Source organism: Pristis pectinata, chromosome 24 (genome assembly GCF_009764475.1).
Source record: "Pristis pectinata isolate sPriPec2 chromosome 24, sPriPec2.1.pri, whole genome shotgun sequence".
Taxonomy (NCBI): Eukaryota; Metazoa; Chordata; class Chondrichthyes; order Rhinopristiformes; family Pristidae; genus Pristis; species Pristis pectinata.
The window spans coordinates 18,610,309-18,632,492 of NC_067428.1; the positions used below are offsets into that span (position 1 = coordinate 18,610,309).

General features: G+C 43.6%; 1 protein-coding gene across 1 annotated transcript in view; it reads right to left on the minus strand.

Moving 5' to 3' along the window:
* Window positions 1-3,740: 3,740 nt before the first annotated feature.
* cers1 (ceramide synthase 1) overlaps window positions 3,741-22,184 on the minus strand; it is a 28,257-nt gene continuing 9,813 nt past the window's right edge. Inside the window, exons 2-7 of the mRNA XM_052038009.1 lie at window positions 19,411-19,570; window positions 11,892-12,072; window positions 10,027-10,188; window positions 6,544-6,691; window positions 5,266-5,405; window positions 3,741-3,904 (exon numbers count right to left, since the gene is read on the minus strand). Coding sequence (XP_051893969.1) covers window positions 3,862-3,904; window positions 5,266-5,405; window positions 6,544-6,691; window positions 10,027-10,188; window positions 11,892-12,072; window positions 19,411-19,570 — 834 coding nt within the window. The 3' untranslated portion in view covers window positions 3,741-3,861. The remainder of the gene's footprint in view (window positions 3,905-5,265; window positions 5,406-6,543; window positions 6,692-10,026; window positions 10,189-11,891; window positions 12,073-19,410; window positions 19,571-22,184) is intronic.

Sequence of the window (22,184 nt, forward strand, 5' to 3'; positions counted from 1 at the left end):
ATGGGTTTCCTCCCACATGCTAAAAATGTGCTGGTAGGTAGGTTAATTGACCACTATAAATAGTCCCTAGTGTAGGTGCATGGCAGAACTGGTGGGGGAGTTGTTTTCTTCAGTGTCATGCAATTGAATATAGATTCTTCCTCCCAGAGTGAAACACACGGTCACCATTCCTAGAGCATTTTGTTTCACTCCAGAAATTTGATTGGGTATTCCTGAGTCACTCGTGCCCTGACATAATTTCTGACCTCCTGACCCCCAAATCCACAATTCCCTGAGAATCAGTTCCCACTCTCCCCCGATCTCCCATCACCCCTCAATTCCATGATCCCAGAGGCTCAAATCCCCAGACCATTCATCACTGTAGGCTACCAGTGACTCTCTGTTCCCCCCCCCCCCCACCCCACTTCCCACTCTTGGCCAATCAATGCCAGAGTCCAATGCACCCACACCACCCACAACCATCCATTAATAGCTTCAGTGACAACCCCAGCAACAGCATAGCCTGATTGGGATTACGTTTGCTGGCCATTGAGAACCTTGCAAACCTGGTCTCAGAACCGAGCAACACGTTTTCAAAAAACACAGTCTACAACACATACTATGTTGCCCAGAGCAACGGCTTACAGCAAAGGGCCAACAACCAAAATGGTCATGGGTGCCCCGTTGCATTTTGGATGTATTAACATTTGGAGATCAACTTTATCTCTAACTAGCCCAATGCATCCTCCCAGAATTAATCTTCTGGCTTCCAATAGCCAATTATTAACAAAATTATTATGAGTGGTTTATATTTAATTTCCCACAAAAGTACCTACCATGGGCTGCACATCGAGTACAAATTTACAAAAAGGCATAACACATGGTAACATTTACTATTTTTATTCTTTTTTTAAAAGCATATTATTTACGTCCTAATAGCATACAGTTGCATGTGGTCTACTGTGGATCAGGAAGACATGCAGAAACAGGCAACACAATTGGCACACAAGTGATAAAAGTCAAGTCACCACGGTTAAAAGTTTATGCCCATTCTTGGTGACACAGTGACAGAGAGAATAACTGTAGGGGCATAGAAAATAGGAATGACTATCAACTGGACTGCTGCCTCGGAGTGAATTCGGTCACCTTCCTGAGGATTATTGTAAGTATACCCAGTGCATGCATGTCTCCTAATTACTGCCCATATTTTGAATGCTGTTGAGGAGCCCCTAATGGGTCTTCTTGGGTTGTGTCTAATGGTCCAGGAAGGCCACAGCTTTAAACCTTACTTTATTGGCTTGGATGAATTTACTTTAGGTAGATGTTTAGCTGTTACAATCAACTTCAAGATATTTTGGGAATAAAGGTGCTGGGAAGTCAAGATTCTTGATTGCTACTCAGTAACTTTCAGAATAAGTAGTCATTATTTAGGTCGGAAATGTAAGGAGTTTTTTCTGTCAGATGGTAGTGGATCTTTGGAATTCTCTAACCCAGGGACCCACAGAAGCAGAGTCAATGAATTTATTCAAGGAGGATTTGGATAGATTTTTGGACTTTAAGGGAATGAGTGTAATGGTGATCAGGCAGAAAATGGAGCTGAAGGCAATAATGAATAACGGGGCAAGCTCAAAGAGCCAAATGGCCTCCTTCTGCTCCTATTTCTCATGTTTCTTTGTTCAGATGGTCTCAGAGAACCATCCTGTTGATTTTTGGTCGTTGCTTGAAGCCCTTGGATGCATGAGGCTTTTCCTCCAATTTCCCCCTCCTGTTTGGTGAGCCAGGGGACAAGGAGCTGACGTTCCCAGTTTTTATACAACTGCTCAAATGCAGCCTCCTAGTGGGCTGAGACTAGCTGTTTCAAAATGGACCAGGGGCCCATCCTGGGACTTGATGCTTCACAAGGCTTTGGGTACTCCATGTAGTGCATCTCCCCAGTAACCCTGTTAGCTGCTGGGAGTTCTTTAATAGTGGGATGAGTGGGATGATTCCCTGTTTCACCCATTGATCAGGGGAGTGTCTGACTGGCCATCTAGCTCCCTCTATTACTGTATTTAAATTGCCTGAAAGGAAAACCAAATTCAGGCAGCACTGACTCATTCCTTGCTTTTCAAAGGAGCCCAGTCTGGTACCAATCACCTCTCCAACCAGACAAATCACCCCAGTTGAACAAAGGCTTGATTTGGACTCATGGACGCTAAGAGTTATGGGATTTCAGGCCCACCTTTTTCAACAGCTTACAGTTCCACACTTCCCTGTCACCCCACAGTCCCAGCCCTTCCAATCATCCGTCTTGATTGGTAAGCCTGAATACTGGCTTCTTAAAGGTTATTCACCACTGAAGCCATCAAAATTGAGCTTGATCCCATTCCTCAATAGTATCTGTGCACAAACAACACTTGGCAACAGGTATTCCTCTGATTAACTTAGCAGCATAGGCAGAAATTATAGATGCTAACTTCCTTCATACACAGAGTGGAAATCTGGAACACTCTTCCTCAAAAAGGTGACAGGTCAACTGAAAAGTTCAAAACTGGGATCAGCAGATGTTTGTTAGGGCAGGGTATTAAGGCCCATGGAAACAAGGTAAAGAGGTGGGAGTCAAGATGCCAGCATGCAGATCAACCATGACTTAATTGAATGGCAGAACAAGAGGGGCCAAATGGTCTCATCCTGTTCTTGTGTTCTCATCTTGTGGATTGAGTTCAGCTTGTGCTTTGAGAAGAAGCAACTTGCTCAGCACCATCAAAGAGGAGAGGGTAGGAGGGGGTGGATGATGGGGGAGTGGGTGGTAATCAGGAGGTGACAATGAATGTCACCTCAGGATAAAGGGCAATATTAATGAAGAAAAAAAATGACAATGTCTGGCCCTAATTGGAATTTTACATCATGGTGAGGAAGATAATTTTAATTTTCTCCTTCACAGGTGCCCTCCCATACCATGGTGTCTGCGGCCCACCCCATTTCGAGCCTGCATTGTTTACTTGGTGACGATTGAGAAAAAACGCTCAACTAGTTTTCCCCTTCCTTTAACCCAGAGGTGCTGTGGCCTATTTGAGCTCTCTTCCCATTTCCCACTGGCGGGTGTCACCCACAGGTGGTGGGGGGGGGGGGGGGAGATCGTGCCAAGTATGGAGCTCTCCTCAAGATCAGGCGAGAGGCTGGGGGAGGAGTTTCATTTTGACGTCATACATTGTGACAGGATTCACTTTATTATTGACAGGGTGCATAAACATTCCATGGAGCTTTGCAGTGTAGTACTGGAGGTTTGTGACATGGATGTGATGTGTCCAGCAAGAAAGGGGAGAAGGAATTAGTGACAAATGTTTCTGGTGCAAAGCTCCTGCCAAGACTTCTCAATTGGAATCTGATGGGGACCCTTCACTCAGGTGCACAGGTGAGGAAGAGGACGGCCATTACCAGGGGCTTGGCAGGAGGTGCTTGAATGGAGGCTGGTCAAGTTATAGAGACCTTCCAGCCCCATAACGTCACTGGGACTTTGCAGGGTTGGAGGGGAACCTTAAGTACAAAGCCAGAGAGCAAAGAGCCAGACTGAGGGAATTCTGGGGGGGAAAAAGAAAAATCAGACAGAGCACAGACCTTAACAAATAAAGAAACAGTTCACAGTATTTAAAGAAAAATTAAGACATAGGAGAGCATTACTGTTTCCGAACAGGCCTCAGGTAACCAGAGATTAAAACAGATGCTGCCTCAGCAGAATCTTTCCCACCCGCACCCCACCACCGCCCCCCCCCCCCCCACCTTCGACCTCATTCGAGGAAGTCCCAGTCAATCAGGATCAGCCCTTCATTTTGACCAAATCCGGATTCAGAAGTCCTTGTAAACATGGCGATGGCTATAATGTCCAGTAGTCCCTGCACTGCATTATAACCATTTATCCTTGATGATCCCGTTTCTCTCGTGCCATCTGCAGAGGATATAAACCAGAAGGCCAATCAGTTGCAAGCAGAAACCCAAAAATCTTTGCAGAGGTGTGGAGTTGGGAGCGGGTTACAGAGAACAGCATCCATACAAAGACAAAGAGTTTTCAGAAATACATTAAGTTTATAGAAATACCTTAAATATTTCACTGAGAACAAATGCAACATAAATATCTACAGGCAAAATTAACCCATATTATAAGAAAAACTTAAGAAATGGCAACAGGAGTTAAGTCATGCAGCCCATCGAGTCTGCTGCATCATTCAGTAAGATCATGAACTTAACCCCACCTTCCTGCCTGTTCTCCACAACCTTTGATGCCCCTACTGTCTGACAATAAAATTTCACCCTTGAGTTTACTCAGTGACTCAGTCTACAGTGATTTCTGGGGTATTTAGTTCTAATGATTTGCAGATCTCTCAAAGAAGAAATTCATCCTCAACTCGGTCTCAAATGGTGACATTTTAGCATCAGAGTGTGTGCTGTGGTTATAGATTCCCCGCCAGGGGGAACATCCTCTCAGCATTTCCCCTTTGAAATCCACCATATAGAAATATGTTTTTCCCCACTGTACATCAGTTTTTATCAAAAGGTAACCCCATGGCCTAAGTTGGGTAAACCAAGATGGCCAGTCCATCCTTTCCCCGATCGTCATTACTGAACTCACCACTCCCTCCCTTCCTCAGATTTCTCTTTCTCCCATTAGATCCCATGACCTCATCCTCAACTACTTCTTTTAGCTTTGGTTGTGTTTGTAACCCAATGGGTGATGGCAACTGTGGGCTGAGTATATAAGGCAAGGTGATTTCAGAGGAAGACATTCAGTTCATCAAGTTTGCACTGTCTCTGCAAGAGCAATCCAGATGGTTCACTCCCTCACCCCTTCCCCATAGCCTGCAATTTTATTTCCTTTCAAGTTCCCCTTTTAACGCTACAATTGAATCCATCTCCATGAACATCCCCAGCAGTGCATTCCAGGTTAAAACCATGCTGCAGAAAAAAAGATTTTGCTCATGTCTTTATCATTCTACCTCCAACAATTCTTGATCATTAAGCCAATTAGAACTATTTTTCTCTCTCTACTCTGCCTAGACCCTTTATGGTTTCAAACAATTCTATTAAATCTCCACCCACAAGTCCCCTCATCCCTGGGACCATGCCAGTACATCACCTCCAAGGACTCGATATCCTTCCAGGACAGCATTGAACACAATACTTTGTCCAAGGCCTAACGGAAGTTCATTGAGTTTTAACATATCACTAAACATTAGGCTTTTGTACTCAATGTCTCTACAATATTTTCCTTCAGTTTCACAGACCTATCCTACAAATCACTGACACTCTTACCCATCTTTAGAGGAGTTTTTCAGATGGCCATATTCCTTACGCATGATTGGCTTACGCCTGTCCTCAATGTCGTACTCCCGGACATCATTCACCTCCGTTACCTGGCCAGTCAGGACCTTCACCACAAGAAGCATGATGTACTGAAACAGGGTAAACCACAGAGCACGGGTCAAGGTGACTGACCTTCTGCATTACAACTCACAGCTTCTTTGGTTTCCTTCTGTATTATTTCTCCATCCCCACAGGATGAACTCCCACCACTCCCACAACCTGTGGATGTGGAACTGGGTCAGAGTGTTGTAGTGGACACACTCTGATAATTTTGCAAGTTGCTCTCGGAAACCAGAGCTATCCTGATGCTTGTCCTGTAGGCTGGTGACATTTGGGTCCCACCGCTGGTCAAAGTGATTTCAGACCTCCAATCACATTCCAGGAGGCGATGCTGGAACTGAGAGCTGCTGCATCTCCTTTATCTCGCACCTAGTTATGAGGAGGCCACTTTCACCCTTCAAACCCCATCACTTTTTATTCTCCTTGTTGCAGTGTGGAGGTGCCCTCTGACATGACTAGAAGCAGCAATTAATCACATACATAGGTTGACTTCCAATGGCTTTGTGGAGCAGTAGTCTTGGGAGCAAACCATTGGTTGGGAAATTGGTCCTCAAATGCTGGGTCATAAATAATCCTTCACTTTTCCATGTGCTTAACTTCAGCTCAGAATCGCCAGCCCATTAACACCACACCCCCACCATTTGACCTCCTTATCAGTCAAGATGAAGGAAATGGTATAGAAGCTTTTAAGGGGAAGCTACATATATGCGTAAGACATGTGAATAAAATAACTAATTATTCCCAAGAAGAGATTATAGAGGCTAGCATAACTCATGATGAATAGAACCGACAAGCTATTGACAGCTGACTTCAACAATAGGTTTGGACTATCACAACCCAGAGAGCGTGGAGAAGGTGGACAGCTAAATAAGGGAGAAAGGAATAAAAACTGACAGGGTTAGAAGATGGAAGAGTTCTGTTTAAACTCAAGCAATGGCAAAATGCACTTGGGTCTGGTTTGCACCTGAAATTTGATATCATTTCTGGGATTATCAGTGCTGGTTATGAAAATCAACCACATCCCCTGCACCCCCCCCCCCCCCCACCAAATTTACAAGTATGAATTCTGCCCATCCAATTATGAATCTATTGCGCAGACTGAAAGAGGGTGAAGGGAGAGAGTGAAAGGAACAGGGCAGCGAGAGTCCCTTTATTAGAATTACTCACCAGAAACCAATAAATATTCATCAGAGTGAGGGCAAGCAGCAAAATGTTGAAGAAAAAGTAGAAAGGGATATTGGGAACAGACTGAAGGCTGGAGTAACAGGTGGCGTACAGCACTTTGAGGGGGAACCAGTAAAGACGGAACCAGAACCTATGAGAAAAAGAGAGAGAGGGTTGCAGAGAAGGAACTTCACTGTAAACATCTAGCCACCCCACTGCCCCGAGACATGACACCCGATTCTCAAACTGAAAATACCACTGAAATGCATAATAAGTTTGCACTAAGAAAAATATTGAGATCGTATATTGACAGCCCCAGGCTACTTAAAGTGGTGTGTGTGTGTGTGTGTGTGTGTGTGTGTGTGTGTGTGTGTGTGTGTGTGTGTGTGTGTGTGTGTGTGTGTGTGTGTGTGTGTGTAGAACCAACCTGTGCACAACAAGACCCCCAAAAACATTACAATTATCAGTTTGAGTGGTGATGATAGTTCAGTGAAAAGTATTGGACAAATCACTGGAGAAGACTCCTTTCATCTTTTCAAGCCGTGCAATGTGATCTTTTAGATGGAGGTGATGAGTCATCATTTTATGGCTCCTACATAAGGCCAATTTTAACTAATTACAAACCTTGATTACTTAATGAATTGAAAGGTACAATATTAATATAAATCATTTCTAAGGGGAAGTCAGGTGAACTAGCACCAGTCCTCATTGAAGGGTCTGCAGTGGAAAGGATAAGCAGCTTCAAGTTCTTGGGTATCGACATCTCAGAGGACCTATCCTAGGCCAAGCACATAGATGCAACCATGAAGGCAGCACACCACGATCTCTACTTTCTTAGACATTTGAGACATTCAGCATGTCATCTGAAGATTCTGACAAACTTTTACAGATATACAGTGGAAAGCATTCTGACTGGTTGCATCATGGCCTGATAATGGGAACTCCAATGCACAGAAATGCAGGAGGCTATAGAGAGTGGTGGACTCAGCCCGATCCATCACAGATAAAGCTCTCCCCACCAATGAGGACATCTCCAAGAGGTGATATCTCAGGGAGGCAACATCCATCATTAAGGACCCCCACCATCCAGGCCATGCCCTCTTCTCGTTGCTGCCATCAGGCAGAAGGTACAGGAGCCTGAAGACCCACACCTCAAGTTTCAACAACAACTTTTTCTCCACTGTCATCAGTTCTTGAACTGACCTGAAAAACCATATTTCTACCTCAGACTATACTTCCCTCAACTTGCACTAATGTTGTTGTGTATTTTTGTTTATTGTGTTGTGTAAGTTTTGAATAATTTATGTTAAATTATATAAACTTAAATAATATTTGTCATGTTTGTAATGTATTATGGTGCTGCAGCAAAAAGCTAATTTTCATGGCATTTATACCGTAGGTATGTATGCCCATGACAAACTTGAACTAGCAATACTCACCCTTTCAAATATTTCCCCTACTGAGATACTTACTAATGCACAAATCCCAAGTACTTTATTTTATACATAGTCCTTAGATTGGAACAATGACAGAACAAGGAATATTGGGACAGATGACTGAAGGCTCAGCTGAAGAGGCTGACAAGGGGAAACATTTCAAAGAGAAGGAACAAGATCATTAAAATCTCCCCTCTGTACAACCGGATGGGGGGGTGGGGGACTTCAGGGAGATGAGAGAAGGTTAAGGATGGAAGAGCAAGGGGCATGACCTTGGTCCAAAGACAGGAAGAGTCTGCAGAGGCTGGTTGATGAACGATCTTCTTCGTCCTGGTCAAAGTCTGCTTCCCACCCTGCAGTTAGATTTTTGCTCTATGGTCTGAAGGCAAAGTAGACGGCGAAGGATCAGAGAGGATTGTGACAAAGAGGGTCCATCCATCAAATCAGACACCTACTGAATCCTCTCTGTTGGAGAATTTAGATTAGCACTAAATATATCTCTGATAATTGTAAGTTATGTAATTTTCACCAGGAAGTACAGGGAGTCCAAATGGCCTTAATGTCAGGGTCAACTGGGCAAATACTTTTAATGAAGTGAGCAACCTTTTGCAGTGTTAATGGTGAACACTGATCTGTTGTTTGGCGTACGACACCATGGTGGAATTGCTAGATCTTCCTTTGCATTTTTTTCCTCTTTTCTAACCACATGGATTTCCCCAAAGAGAATCAACTTTCCTCAGGATCAAGAGGAGGCCATTCTACCTGCTTCACCATTCAGCAAGTTTGTGGTGCACCTACTTTCTACCTATGGCCTTTGCTCCATACCCTGAGATCTAACCTGGGGGCTATATGTTGACATGAAAACTTTGACTGACCCATATCATCAAGTGAAATGGCCCTCCATGATTTTACTCAAAAAAAATGCTCAAAATTACATTTCACTGTTTAGAATTCCACCCATTGGTGGAATAGATTCTTTGTATCTTTCCTATCAAGTCTTTGCATGAAATCATTCTTGGCAACTCAACTGCACACCTCTCAACCTGTTAAGCTCAAGGAATTGCAAACGAGATCTATGCAGACTACCCTCATGATATTTTAAGTCTGACCGTCATTCTGATAAATCTGTAATACTCCCATTCCAAGACCAACAGGAAGGGGAGAGCCCAAAAGTGATTGCAGCCTGACCAAGATGTAACTGAATCATCACTTCTTCTATTCATTCACAATAGATGGGTACCAGTGGTGGGGCCAGCATGATTACCCATTCCTACCACCCTTGGGAAAGTGGTGGTGAGCCGTCTTCTTGAACCACTGTAATTCTTCTGGAGAAGATGCTCCCACAGTGCTGTTGGCGAGGGAGTTCCAGGATATAGACCTAGTAACCGAAAGGATAGTGATATATTTCTAAGTGAGGTTGATATGTGACTTGGAGGGGAAGCTGGTGGTGTACCCATGCACCTGTTGCCTTTGTCCTACTTGGGAGTGAATGTTGAGGTTGGTGGATGGGCTACTGATCAAGCAGATCACTTTATCCTGGATGACGTGGACTCCTTTAGTGTTGTTGAAGTTGTACTCATTGAGGCAATGGCAGAATACCCAGCCTCTGGCCTGCTCTTGTAGCCAGAGTATTTATGGTCTAGTTGAGTTTTTGGCTGATAGCTAAGATCTCCAGGATGCAGATGGTGTGGGATTTGGCCAATGTTTTGAGAGGTGGATGGGATTCTGATCAAGTGGGTTGGTTTACTTTCTTTACATTTCAGACCTATCAAAATAAAATCCAATATTCCATTAGTCCTTCCATCGCTATGCACTAGCTTTCAGGTGACCTCAGAACATGAACACCTGTTCTTTTGCACATCTCAATCTCTGATATGTATGTATGGAACACCCCTTACGCAGTAAACGCCCCATGGTATTTCATAAATAACACTGAGCAGTGGTGGGAGACTTGATCCGAAGCTTTGTTTAAGGGACGAGGCAACTTACCATCTATCTGCAGCTGGACTGGGATCTATTAATAAGTCTTTACATAAGGACAGCCACTTACCAGCTCACAGCAAAGGTGCAGCATCCAATATTGGAAGCCACGTCATTCAGTCGGTGGTGAACCCCAGCTCGGTTTTTGAAGTAAACATTGAGTTTCGTGAATTCAAGCAAAATGTCATTGACATCATGCAGGAAAAGAACCAGGATTCCAATGTTGTGATACCTGCAGATAAACAAGGGGTTACTTTGTTCAAGTGGTCATTACATCAGCTAAAACCTGTTTGATAACAAGGGGCATTGGTCCCAAAGCCAACATAGTTTTTCCAGCAGATCCAAGAGAGTCAGAGGCACAGCACAGAAACAGCCCACTGAATCCCCAGCAACCATGCTCACTCACACTCATCCTACATTAATCCCTTTTTTTTATTCTCCCCACATTCCCAGATTCTATCACTCACTGACACAATTCACAGAGGCCAATTAACCTACTAACCTGCATGTCTTTGGGATGTGGGAGGAAACCACAACACCCAGAGGAAATCCACACGGTCACAGGGAGAATGTACAGACTCCATGCACAGCAGAGATCAGTATTGAACCCGGGTCTCTAGTGCGAGACAGCAGCTCTACTAGCTGTGTAACATTGCCGCCCCTAACCAAACACTGTTACTCAACAATAATGGTGAGTAACTTGCTGTTTGGTTTACACAAGAGCTGTGAATCTATATCCTCTCTACCACTAATAGCACCTGTCTTAGCCATCCTGCTCATTCACCTATTCTTAACTGTTCCAATGCTCCGTTGACTAGTCTCCCACCTTTAACCCTGCATAAAACATATATTCATCGAAAACTCTGCTTCTCATATCTTAACTCGCATGTCCTGATAACTGTTTGACCCACAATGGCTCCTGTTCCAATATCACCTCAGTTTTAAAACCCTTTTCAAGGTTAAAACCAACTCCCTGCTCCTCCATGACCATGTGGCAACTCTTCCAGCCCAAGACACCTTCTGGGTCTCTGCTCTCCAATTCATGCTTCAGTTGTAGATTGTAGAGAGTGTTTAATAAAAGCTGGTTTTAATCTATCAATGACATTTCTCACAGGCAGAGAAAAATGTGGAAGAGCTTTAAAAATTCATTTGCAGGATATGGGCATCTCTGGCAAGACCAATGTTTATTGCAAAACCTAATTGCCCTTGAGAAGGTGATGGTGAGCCACCTTCTTGAACCACTTCTGCTGAAAGCACAAGCACAGTGCTTTGTGGAGGGAGTTCCAGGGTTTCAACCTTGTATTGACGGGGAACCATGATATACTTCCAAGTATATATTCCATCACATTCTTGACTTGGTCAAAAGATTTAGAGGATTTACTGTATACCATCTACTAATGAAGCAAGCCTGATGGTTAAATTAATTGTTTCTCATCTTTGACCAAGGTGAGATTAGGTAAGGAAGTGAAGTTGTGATATTCCTGTTCATTTTTGGCCATTAGCAACTTACTAGGTTCCTCTGCCCACTGGCCAAGACTGGTTCTCCTAAAGTAGCAAAGGTTAAAAACACTGAAGCGTCATTCACTCACAATCTGAGGGAAATTTTTAAGGGGGTGGGGAACAATATTTACTTCATGAAGAAAATGAAGTCTTCTGGCCACATTCTAAGATCAGGAGTCCTGTTATATAGTGATTCCCTCTTTTAAACACATTTTATGGTTGATACTCTCCAGGATTGTCCTGGAATGTCTAGGAATTGAAGATTAATTCCTTGGTAATTGCTGGGAGAAAAATGTAAATATTTTAAAATTGTGAGTCTGTTCCATTTTCTTTGCCATTGAAATATTGAAACTGGGGGAAATGGTGGTTGATCAGAGACAGGGAGTCATGAGATGAAACCTCTAGTAAAACCCCAACACGTACATCCACACTCACCTGAAGGCATAGGAGAAGGCAATAAGAGCCAGTGTTATCACATGATGGATCAACATCACAACGGAGTCCTTTCTCCAGGCATCCATATAAACTGTGGCATAGATGGCATGGCCATAGAAACTGCACTGGACCAGGTATGCAATTGCTATGTCCTTTGGGACATCATTTGTTGCTCTCCACTCTGAAAAATTAGCACAATGGTAACTCCTTTGGTTCTTACCAGGCACTCTCCATTTCTCACTGAGGCATCACACACATTTAATAACACTTGGTTCACCATGATGATACCAGGGCTGATGAAGATGGGCAGGGCGTGGGGTGAGAAGCAAAACAAAATTTTCCAATTCCCTGGGTTCAATTACAATGATTACGGAATAAGAAAGTTAAGCACAGGAGAAGAACAACTGGCCCACCTGGCAATATCAGCTCCTTTGGAAGAGCTGTCTCCAACTCCCTCTTCTCATGAACCTCTTAAGGGATATGTCCAGTTGCCTTTTGAAAGCCAACTCCCTCTCCTCATGAACCTCTTTAAGGATACAGTATGTCCAATTTTCTTTTGAAAATTCCTGTTGAATCTGATTCTGTTACCATTTCAAATCAGGCAATGCAGATTTTAGCAACCCTCTGCATGAAGAATTTCTCTTCTTTTCCTGCCTGGTCTTTATGCTATTTTAAAAAATTCATTGTTAATAGCTCAGTAGTGAAAGGAAACAATTTATCCTTCCCTTTTATCAGAATCCCCCATGATTTTGATTCCCTCTATTAAAATCTCTCCTCAACCTTCTCTGATCAAAGACCAGCATTTCCAATCTTTGCATTGAGACTTATGACTCCCACTGCTGGTAACGTCTGTGCCCTGTTCTCTTCACTGCGGTTAATGTCAGCTTATATATACACAATACAAAAACATACGCGAACTTCACTGATTGTAAGATGCACCCTTGGTTACATAACACAACAGGACTACACTGAGCAGAGCTAGTCACTGTTATTTAAAGGGTTGATCCCAATTTCAAATCATGAAATGTGGCATTCTGAAACTGCTACAAATATGGAAGGGACTGTCAGCATCTGTGGACAAAATGGACAAGTTAAAGGGTTGTCACAACTGAGAAAAATGGTAAAATTAAGAACTTACATAAGATCAAAGCCAAGGCAAAATTTGGTCATCATGGTTATGGATGGGGTGGGGGAAGGGGTGCTGCATTGAAGATGGGCAGAGAGCACACAGATGACAACCTCACCTCATAACCTCCCCCAAAAGAACAGAGATCATTGAATCATTACCACTTGCTAAGCGAGACAGTTCCAATGTCAAACATACATGGATAAACACTCAAAAACACGGCAGCAAGCATGCATGGATAAACACACAGAAACACAGCCAAAAGCACACACACAGACATGGTCCTCAGCACCTGGTGTTGATTTCACTGTGGATCAACAGGACTTGCCAATTTTTTTTCTGTTCTCCAATTACAACTTGATTTACACTTCCTCTCCATCTTACTCATTATTTCAATTTTTTTTTGTAATATTTAATCTTGCCACCTCCTTATCAGTTTACATTTCTCTCTTTTTCAATTTGATTGTTTTTCTTAAATTCTTAAAAGCAAGGAGAAAAGTAAATCAAAGGCCAATTCTTTTGCAATGGGTATGTGTTTTTCTGTGCAACCAGTAGGTTGATTCAGGCATTCCTAACCATTCCACAGCATTCTTAAGGGGGAGGGTGAGCAGCCAGAAGTCATGGCACACATTGGTACCAATGACATAGATAGGAAAAGGGATGAGGTCCTGAAGAGTGAAGAAAGGGAGTCAGGAAGGAAGCTAAAAAGCAGGACCTCAAGGGTAGTAATCTCTGGATTTCAGCATGTACCACACGCCAGTGAGAATAGGAATAGGAAGATATGGCAGACAAATGTGTGGCTGAAGAGTTGGTGCAGGGGGCAGGGTTTCTGATCTGTGGATCATTGGGATCTCTTCTGGGGAAGGTACGACCTGTGCAAAAGGGACAGGTTACACCCGAACTCAAGAGGCACCAATAGCCTCGCAGGCAGGTTTGCTCAAACTGTTGAGGAGGGTTTAAACTAGGTTGGCAGGGGGATGGAAACCAGAATGATAGGTCAGATGATGGGGCAGTTGGTGTAAAGGTAGATGCATTGAGACTGTGAGGGAAGATAGGCACTGGATAGGGCATAAATGCAGTCAGTTGGATGGGTTGAAATGTGTTTAATTTAATGCAAGAAGTATTAAGAATAGGAGTGATGAGCTTAGAGCATGGATCAGCACATGGAATTACAATGTTGTGGCCATTACAGAGACTTGGCTGTCACAAGGGCAGGAGTGGCTGCTTAATGTTCCAGGGTTTAGAGGTTTCAAAAGGGATAAGGAAGGAGTTAAAAGGGGGTGGGGAAGTGGCATTGCTAATCAGGGATTGTGTCACAGCTGCAGAAGGGGAGGACATTGTGGAGGGATTGTCTAATGAGTCAGTGTGGGTGGAAGTCAGAAACAGGATGGGAGCAATCACTCTGTTGGGAGTATTCTACAAGCCCCCCAGTAGCAACCAGGACACTGAGGAGCAGATAAGTAGGCAGATTTTGGAAAGATGCAAAAGTAACAGGGTTGTTGTCATGGGTGGCTTCAACTTCCCTAATATTGATAGGCACCTCCCTAGTGCTAAAGGTTTAGATGGGGCAGAATTTGTTAGGTGTGTCCAGTATATGGACAGGCTGAATAGAAGCCATACTGGATTTAGTTCTAATCAATGAGCTTGGTCAGGTGACAGACGAGGTGGGCAAGCATTTCGGAGATAGTGACCACAACTCCCTGACCTTTAGCATAGCCATGGACAAGGATAGGAGCAGATGATATGGGAAAGTATTTAATTGGGGGAGGACTAATTACGATGGTATTAGGCAGGAACTTGGGAGGGTAAATTAGGAACAGATGTTCTCAGGGAAATGCAGAGCAGAAATGTGGAGGTTGTTTAGGGACCACTTGCATGGTGCTCTGGATAGGTTTGTCCCACTGGAACAGGGAAAGGATGGTAGGGTGAAGGAACCATGGTTGACAAGAGAGGTGGAACATTTAGTCAAGAGGAAGAAAGAAGCATACTTAAGGTTTAGGAAGCAAAAATCAGATGGGGCTCTTAGAATTATAAGGCAGCCAGGAAGGAATTTAAGAAGGGAATTAAGAAAGCTAGAAGGGGACATGAGAAGGCCTTGGTGAATAGGATTAAGGACAACCCCAAGGCATTCTACACATATGTGAAGAACAGGCGGATGACTAGGGTGAGGGTAGGACTGCTCAGGGATAAAGGGGGAAGCATGTGCCTGGAGGTGGAGGAGGTAAGGGAGGTCTTTAATGAATACTTTGCTTCATGTTCACTAGGGAGAAGGACTTTGATGAATGTGAGGTCAGCGTAGAACAGGCTAATGTGCTGGAGCACATTAAGGTTAAGAAAAAGGTAGTGTTGGAGCTTCTGAAAAACATTAGGATAATTAAGTCCCTGGGACCAGACAGGATATACCCCAGGTCACTACGGGAGGCGAGGGAAGAGATTGCTGGAGCATTGATGACCATATTTGCATCTTCCCTGGCCACAGGAATGGTACCTGAGAATTGGAGGATGGGAAATGTTGTTCCCCTTGTTCAGGAACGGTAATGGGGATAATACTGTGAATTATAGACCAGTGAGACTTACATCAGTGGTGGGCAAACTATTGGAGAAGATTCTTTGAGACAGGATTTACAAGCATTTGGAGAAGCATAGTCTTATTCGGGATAGTCAGCATAGCTTTGTGAGGAGCAGGTTGTGCCTCATGAGCCTAATTGGGTTTTTCAAGGAGGTAACCAAACAAATAGATGAAGGTAGAGCAGTGGATGTGGTGTATATGAACTTTAGTAAAGCGCTTGACAAGGTTCCCCATGGTAGGCTCATCCAGAAAGTCATGAGGCATGGGACCCATGGAAACTTGGCTGCATGGATTTAGAATTGACTTGCCCACAGATGGCAGAAAGTGGTAGTAGATGGAGAGTATTCTGCCTGGAGGTCGGTGACGAGTGGTGTTCCACAGGGATCTGTTCTGGGACCCCTATTCTTTGTAATTTTTATAAATGAAGGGTGGGTTAATAAGTTTGCAGATGACATGAAGGTTGGTGGTGTTGTGGATAGTGTAGAAGGTTGTTGTGGGTTACAACAGGATATAGACAGGATTGAGAGCTGGGCGAAGAAGTGGCAGATGGAGTTTAATCTGGAAAATTGTGAAGTGATACACTTTGGAAGATTGAATATGAAGGCAGAGTACAAGGTTAATGGCAGGACTCTTAGCAGTGTGGAGGAACAGAGGGATCTTAGGATCCAAGTCCACAGATCCATCAAAGTTGCCATGCAAGTTGATAGGGTGGTAAGGCGGTGTATGGTGTGCTGGCCTTCATTAGTCAGGGGATTGAGTTCAAGAGCTGTAAGATAACGTTGCAACTCTATAAAACTCTGGTTAGACCACACATAGTATTGTGTTCAGTTCTGGTCCCCTCATTATAGAAAGGATGTGGAAGCTTTAGAGAGGGTGCAGAGGAGATTTACCAGGATGCTGCCTGGATTAGAGAACATGTCTTATGAGGAAAGATTGAGCGAGCTAGGGCTTTTTTCTTTAGAGCAACCGAGGATGAGAGGAGACTTGATAGAGGTGTATAAGATTATGAGAGGCATAGATAGAGTTGACAGGGAGCACCTTTTTCCCAAGGCAGCAATGGCCAATACACGAGGACATCCATTTAAGGTGAGTGGAGGAAAGTTCAGGGGAGATGTCAGAGGTTTGTTAAAACACAGAGAGTGGTGGGTGTCTAGAATGCACTGCCAGGGGTGGTGGTGGAGGCCGATACAATAGGGACATTTAAAATACTCTTAGATAGGCACATGGAAGTAAGAAAAATGGAGGGTTTATGGGCTGTGTAGGAGGGAAGGGTTAGATTGATTGTGGAGTTGGTTTATATCGGTTGGCACAACATAATGGGCTGAAGGGCCTGTACTGTTCTATGTTCTATTCCTCACTCCCTGCTGCCTTTGTGGTTCATCATTCATAATCTCAGGATATCCCACTGAGCTTTACAACCAATGGAGTTCTACAGAATTGTAGCCACTGCTGTAAAACAGGAAACAGAGTCCTTATTGACAACCCATTGTCACCCAGTGAGTTTGAGGCAAGACCACATATCTAGGCTTAAAGTAGTTGACAGTACAGTTAATGTCAACTTACTCAGAATACAGTCTCTCAGAGAAAACAGAATAGAAGAAAGAAATCACAGCAAATTCTCTCAATCTAACCAGGGTCTTTTTTTTTGCCAGAAATGTAGTGAGTGGAGGATAGTGACACACAAATGATTTACAGTAGGATGACCCAATCATGCCACGTCAGTCACTATATGCAATTCATCAGAAGTATGTCACACAAAATGTTCCCAGCAATGTGAAAATGCCCAGATTATGCTCGAGGGACTTATTGTGCAATGCCGTGTTTCCACAAGCAGGAGGGTCTGGAATGAGGAGATACAGACTCCGAATACTGATCTGGCCATTTGGTGCTGAGAGGAGGAGAAATTACTCAGGGAAGGCTGTGAATCCATGGACCTTTATATCTCAAGGGGGTTATGTTCACTAATTGAGTACATTCAGGATTGATTCTGAATCACGGATGTGGGGACTGCACAGAGATGTAGGGATGAGTTAACGGGTCAGTGGTGATCTAATTGAAATGCAGAGCAGGCTTGAAGGGGCCAAATGGTTGGCTCCTGCTCACGTAACATGAGTCCACTGCTATCTAGTGGTGTCTGTTTTAAAATCAAGCAGTGGAAGTGGGAAACCCCCTCGGCAGGCCCTTTGCCGCTCCTTCTAATAGGGAATCCTGTCACACTTCAGTGGCCATTCAGTGAATGACTCCAGTGAAGCAGCATTGCTGCAGCGTCAGAAGAGCCCTTCAAATCAAAGGCCTGGATTTCAGCACTTGATTAAAATGTTTTTAAGTACAATCATTTAATACTTGAGATACAAATTGCAATTTATTTTGGTACTAGACATTCTTCTATTTTATCCTATGTAAGCATGCATTTACCTTATGATATCAGGAACTTATTTGTTTTTTTTAAATATGGAGAGCTCTGTCAATCTTTGCTAAAGATATTTCAGTGACATATTTAAACCTCTCTTGTTGCAGTATTTGCCAGTAAGATGCACATAGTTCCAAGGAAATGTAGAGAACTCAGTTCTGCCAACATCGTTACCAACACTAACAAAATTAAGTCCTCCGTGACAGCTCTCTGGATGGGACAGAAATATCTGTACTTAGCAGCTAGCAGATTTAAAAAGGACTCCTCTGAGACAGTGTGTAGTGGTTCATTAAAGGAGCTACTTCCCATTGAGCTCAGGGACCAGAGAAGGATTAGGAGAGAGACATGTTATAAGAATGAGTGCAAGAAAAATTGTTTTTTGTTCATTCTCCTTCACATCACTTTGATATCCTAAAGAGTTTAAATATCATGAACAATCAATTACTTTTTGGTGCAGGGATCAACTACGTGGATTCACATGATAGCTGCTGTATGTACGGCAAGATCTCACAAAAGACAATGAAATGAATGCCAATCTGACCTTTCTTTTGTTAGGGATGTTGTTTATGGGAGGATTGCTAGCAAGAAGACTGATGCAAGTCCCTGATATTCATTCAATTCTTTAATGGGGCAGCCATAGTCTGGCATCTCATCCGAATCTTCAAACCTTTTCTGTCAACCTCAGGTGTCAGTTTAGACCCCACAGCCTTCTGACTCAGAGGTAAGTCAGCTGAGTCAGCCAAGTTTCAAGCTATCATCAAATGGTAAGTGTGTGCTCGCTCTAGATTTAACTTTACAATCAGAGTCTTCCCCATCACATCTGATCCTTTACATCCTGTAACAACAATTCACGTTTAGATAGCACCTCAAAAGTAATAAAAGAGGCCAAGGTGCTTCCCAGAAGCATCACCAAAGGAAATATGACACCGGACTACAGATCATGGTATTAGAACCGTTGTCAAAGAGAGAGGCTTTCAGAGCGCCTTAAAGGAGGATGGAAGGGTTTAGAGAGGGAATTCTGGATCTTAGGTCCCTAGTACTGAAGGCACAGCAGTGTAAAGCAAAGTGTGCAAGATGTCAGATCAGGTGGAGTGTAGAGGTGTGAGGGATGGAGGAGTAATTTCTTCATACCTCACTCTCCCACTCCTTCAGGTTTGTTTCCACTGGTTTAGTTTGTATTGTTGGGTCAGAAACAAAGAAAGAGCTTTAGCCCAGATTAACTTGGGTATGCTAAACCTGGCAGACTGACACTGGATTCCAAATCATTCCATTTCCCAGCACCAAGTTTACAGTGCAGAATTTGTTAAAATAATATACGTACACAACCTAATCAGTCTTACTAGACAGGGGCTCTAACTCAGTGCAATTGTTGTGTCATCTGGTGAAATGATTTGATGCAGACTGCACAGCATACCATAAAAGACGGATGGTGGGTCATGGAAAAAGGGATAGTCCGTGAGGAAGAGCAGGTAGGTGCTGTAGGACCAGGAGGCAGTGTAGAAAATCAGCTTCCAAGCACTTTCAGGCATCTTGGCTGCATCCCTGGGGTGTAGATTGCACCAGTGAGCTAGTGGCTGGAAGAGATGGAGAGAAAGGGAATAAGAGCAACTGTCAACATTCCAGGCCAAAAACAGAGCCCCACCTTCAAACACTGGTTATATAAGGCTTGGATTTCCATAGCACCTTCCACATCTTTTTCTGGATATAAAGTGCTTTGTAGCTACTAAAGTACTTTGGAAGCATGGCCAAAGAATCACACAACAAGGTTCCACAAACAACAATGCGGTCATATGAGCAGATAATCTGCTTTAAAAATGTTGTTTGAGGGAATAACATTAATCTGGACATCAGGATAAACTCCTATGCTTTTCTTCAGATATTGCCCTTGGAACTTTTACACCCACGTGTAAAAGATGGCACCTCCAACAGCACAGGGGTCCCTCAATACCGCTCAGGAAGATCAGTTTCCATTCAGAATACTCATTGACAACTTTCCACCAATGAATAAGATGGAGATGGGGCAGGGCGGGTGGCTCAGAACAATCTATTGTAGAACAAGGTCAATTTTATCAGAAAACAGTCCATTTAAAAAGAGGAAAGTAAACAGAAACTACAACATCTTCTTCCAATGCAAGCAGGTTAAGTTCTTTGTGGGAAAAAAAGGTCAAACAGGGAATCGCTCCATATAAATTCTGGATACATCTTACAGCAGTGTGATCATCTTGTCTGATTGACATGGGAATTGCCCAATCACCTCTACTCTGGCAGGACACAGTGCAGCCTTGAGTAATTGCTGGTCCTGCATATTCCTCAATACCTTCAGGGGACTAAATCATCTACAAACCAGGTAGTCTCAAGTTTATTTATAATTTATTGATTTTTTAAATATATTAAATGGTTCGGACATCAGTGGCAAGGCCAGATTTTATTGCCCAGTCTTAATTGCTCTCGAGAAGGTGGGGGTGAGCCGTCATCTTGAATTACTGCAGACCCACTTGGGTTCCAGGATTTAGACCACGTGACTATGAAGGAACGGGTGATGTGCATTGAAATCAGTAAGGTCTACAACTTGAAAGGGAACCTATAGGTGGCAGTGTTCCCATGCACCAGCTGCCTTGTTGGGGTTACAGTCACTTGTTTGGGAGGTGGATTTGGACAGGCCAGCTAGATAACTTGTGCATTTTGTAAAGGTTACACACTGCAGCCAATGTACGATGGTGGTGGAGGGAATGAATGATTAGTATTATTTATAAGTGTACAGTGGAGAGCATTCTGACTGGTTGCATCACCTCCTGGTATGGATGCTCCAATGTGGAGGATCGAAAGAGGCTGCAGAGGGTTGTAGACTCAGCCAGCTCCATCACGGGCACAACCCTTCCCACCATCAAGGACATCTTCAAGAGGTGGTGCCTCAAGAAGGCGGCATCCATCACTAAGGACCCTCACCACCCCGAACATACCCTCTTCTCATTATCACCATCAGGGAGGAGGTACAGGAGCCTGAGGACCCATGCTCAATGTTTTAGGAACAGCTTCTTCCCCTCCGCCATCAGATTTCTGAACAGTCCATGAACACTACCTCGTTATTCCTCTTTTGCTCTACTTATTTATTTTTTTGTAACTTGCAGTAATTTTTATGTCTTGCACTGTACTGCTGCTGCAAAACAACAAATTTCACGACATATGTCAGTGATAATAAACCTGATTCTGAGCAGTAGATAGTTCTCATGACCCATTTGATCACAGGAGCCATCAGTGGCAAGCCCCGTTCTCTCTCAACTGGACATGTACATGAACCTTCTGTCTGAACTGATGGAGCCAGAGGGAGGATCCTGGTGCACCTTACCCATGCATAGCCCGGATGCTCTGAGCTTCACCCTCCTTCCCACTGAGACTGAGCAAACACCACGGAGGAAACCTTGTGGTTTCAGGTGACCAATGTTCTCTGGAAGTCCTGTTTCCAGGGCTGACACCATATTTCCCTCAGAGGGAGGCCATTCGGCCCATCACGTGTGCCAGCTCATTAGATGAGCTGTCCAATTGGTTCTAATCCCCGGCTTGCTATCTACAGATGTGCCATTTCCCCTCATGCATTCATTCTGAAGGAATTGTGTGGAGGACAAGGACTAACTCAGTAAATCCCCATGGATCCCAATCAAACTTTAACATTGTAAAAAGAAAATCATAATCTAAATTAAAGAATTTGTCAAATACAGATATTTAACATGCAGCAAGCAGGAGTGAGAATAAATTGAAATTCTCATCGAGGCAAACAGATCCAATGCTCCCACACACCTAAACAGCTCATGTTGAGTTCCCATGGCAACTGTCACACTCCTTCTCCCAAGTAACCATTCTTCATGGTGAACCTGGACAGTGAAATGCCAGTTCAGTGTTTGAGTGAAAAGGAATCACAATTTAGTATAATTCTTAGCTTATATTTCTACCCCCCCCCCCCCCCACCCCCCAAACACATTCCAGTCAAAGGCCCTTACTGGATCAGAGGTGGAAACTCTGCACTTCAGACCAATTAAAGATGTGCCACCAATGTCCTGAGATCAGTGAGCCAGCGCAGTCTGGGGTGTGGTCCAAAATGAGCAATGCATCTATCAGTAGGAAGATCCAGGATTTACCCTCAGTTTGATAATGCAAAGAGGATAAACTGTATCCAGATTATGACTTATCTTG